The 2562-nt window shown below is 36.0% G+C and overlaps 1 protein-coding gene across 1 annotated transcript; it reads right to left on the reverse strand.

Moving 5' to 3' along the window:
- Positions 1–749: 749 nt before the first annotated feature.
- LOC127751348 (uncharacterized) lies at positions 750–1646 on the reverse strand. The gene is made up of 2 exons (XM_052274794.1): positions 1334–1646; positions 750–1252 (listed from the first exon to the last, which is right to left on the reverse strand). Exons 1-2 carry the CDS (start codon positions 1599–1601, stop codon positions 1044–1046), a joined length of 477 nt encoding a protein of 158 aa, XP_052130754.1. The 5' UTR covers positions 1602–1646; the 3' UTR covers positions 750–1043.
- Positions 1647–2562: the final 916 nt, after the last annotated feature.

Genomic DNA, 2562 nt, shown 5'->3' on the forward strand with positions numbered 1-2562 from the left:
CCTCTCGGCGGGGGGACCTCTCGGCAGGGGGGCCCCCCGGAACTTCCCAAAATGATAAACAAGACAGAAATTGTCATCAAATACAATTTTACTAAAGAACAAGGCGAAACTCAGTTTCACTAAACTGCGAGTCGCTGAGCTAAAGATTTGCATTATACATTGAAAGCACTAAACGACATATTTAAAAATAATAACATAAGTCATGATTTCAATGGACAAGTGTGCACATGTTCAGACAAATATTACAGTGTTCATTTCAACATACAACGGATGGCATAATGTGTTGAAATGGTTAAAATCGTGTCATTGCAATATCCATTACCTGAGAAGTTTCGCCTGACATGTTGAAACGAAAAGAAAACGTATTTAACACAGTATACTGACATACAGTGGTTCTGTCTCTTCACTTCGAAGGAAAAGAAAGATCGAGCATCGAGTGTCGGTTGTTTTTAGCAGAAACGGAACCCATACTAACGAACAAACGAATAAATTTTGACTTTCTTTTGTTTCATCTTCTTTCAAATGATAACATCTGAAACCCGCGAAGCTATGTCCACCCTGTACACTTTATGTCATAATCACCCTCACGAGTAACATGCTCACAAAAAAACCACACATATTACCGGCTTCACTATTGTGTGAAGACCAATTCTTAGTCATGTGTAATTCCCCCCCCCCCCCCATTATATATTTTAATTGGAAAGTAATAAATCATGTTATATCAAGATATCGTAGCACGTGAACAAAATATGAACACAACATACCAAAATTTAAGAAATTTCAGTCTTTAATAAGAAACTATCAGGTACAATATTAAGAGAGATCAAATTTCACAGCTTTGCGAACTGAAGCACAGAAAAACAGAACAGAAAAATATAGCACCTTTTGACACTTTAAATCACCCCGTCAAGCCATACAAAATATCAAAGTTAAAAGTGATTCTTGATGCTGTCTTTTTACTTCAGTTTTGCAATGATGAGCTTTGGATTTTAGCATGCATACATAAAATGAACTTAATACAGGGCTGCATCATATGACAACACCTAAGAATTATTCAATCCTTTCTCCAGCTTGAGTGCGAATCCGTTGGGCTTCTGGTTTGCATCTTCGGATTCCCTGGACTTGACATCTTCATTTCCATCAGATTCCTTGGGATTCTCAAGTTGGGGTTCTTCAACTTCAATTGAATTATCGGGATCTTCTAATTCAGGCACTTCCTTGTGTCTTGAGACATTCTCGATGCAGGCTGCACCTAAAACAATAAATGAACATTAATATTTACTTAAGCCAAACATCAAGTACAAATTATCTATATATTAAGCACATTACTTACTAGCTTCTGTAAGGTCAATGCGAAAGCTGCCATCGACCGTTTTCTCACGAAAAACTGGGTAAATATCTTTTCCATTCATCACATCAGATTTTATCTGTTTCACATCTTCTGGGCTAATCTCCCGCAGATACTTTCCCGGCAACTGAGTACGGCATTTTTGGCCTTTGGAAGTCACAATTGTCGCTTGCTGCCCTTTGCCGTATTCAGGGTGATTGGATTCCACCAAGTTGAGAATCTTGTATGGCATGTTCGGGGTAAGCTGAGCCATGCTAGTGAATGGTATCCACTCTTTATTAGCGTGTTTGAACTTCTTGTGCGGGCTGTTTTCCTTGGAATCCTGCAAAAAATCACATTTCGATTACCAACACTGCAAGTACTTTCACCAACAAAACTTAACCTCCAACATTCAATTACATATAATGTGTCTTCATTGCAAAGACACAATAATATAAACAATTGAAAATATGAAATTTTTATTCATAGTCAGATATTTTTATTAGTGAAATGTCACATATTTTATAAAAATATATAAAAACAATACACACCTTCCCTCCTTCACGCATGGAGTTACTTGGACTCTGGAAGAACAGAAAAAAATGTAATTAGCTTAGATGTGACAATGCTTTGAGAACAATACTCTTTTTCTACAACCAAGTAAACGATAATGGGATAGTTAAGAATGGGTAAAAATACATGTAACACAGTGAATAGAATAGTTCTTTAATCCACAGCCGTGTGCAACGAGACACATGCGTACAATTTAAACGGTGTCTCTGCCACAACAACCCACACCAACCGAGAATTAAACCACAGGCTAGGACTTGGTGACAACGCAGACTAACCTCTCGCAACATAAACAAACAAAATATAACAAATAGACATTTAAGGGGAGGGTATACTGAAATCCTTAAAATCTAATCAAGAGACAATTTCAAAAAAGTGTTTTATAATAGTAGTAGCACTCACTTTAAAAACTCATTTAAGCTATAGCATGTCCAAATCCATCAAAAAACTTTGCGCATAGAACTTTTTTAACTTAAAAGTTTACGTAACTTTGAAAACTTCTGTGCGCACAGTTTTTTGGTAGACTTTTGGCATTCTATACCTTAAATTAATCCTCAAAGTGCATACTACAACAATTATAGAGTACTTTTTTTATTTTGTCCCTTGTTTAGATTTTAACTTGATTAATTCATTTAATTAGGTGATTTATCAATTTTTTCAGTATA

This window comes from Frankliniella occidentalis, unplaced genomic scaffold (genome assembly GCF_000697945.3).
Source record: "Frankliniella occidentalis isolate FOCC.00 unplaced genomic scaffold, Focc_3.1 Scaffold441, whole genome shotgun sequence".
NCBI lineage: Eukaryota > Metazoa > Arthropoda > Insecta > Thysanoptera > Thripidae > Frankliniella > Frankliniella occidentalis.

Coding starts and splice junctions, on each gene's coding strand:
- LOC127751348 (XM_052274794.1), bottom strand. CDS start 1,601: ATGGCTCAGCTTACCCCGAACATGCCATACAAGATTCTCAACTTGGTG. Junction 1,253..1,333: donor CATTGACCTTACAGAAGCTA/GTAAGTAATGTG, acceptor TTATTGTTTTAG/GTGCAGCCTGCATCGAGAAT.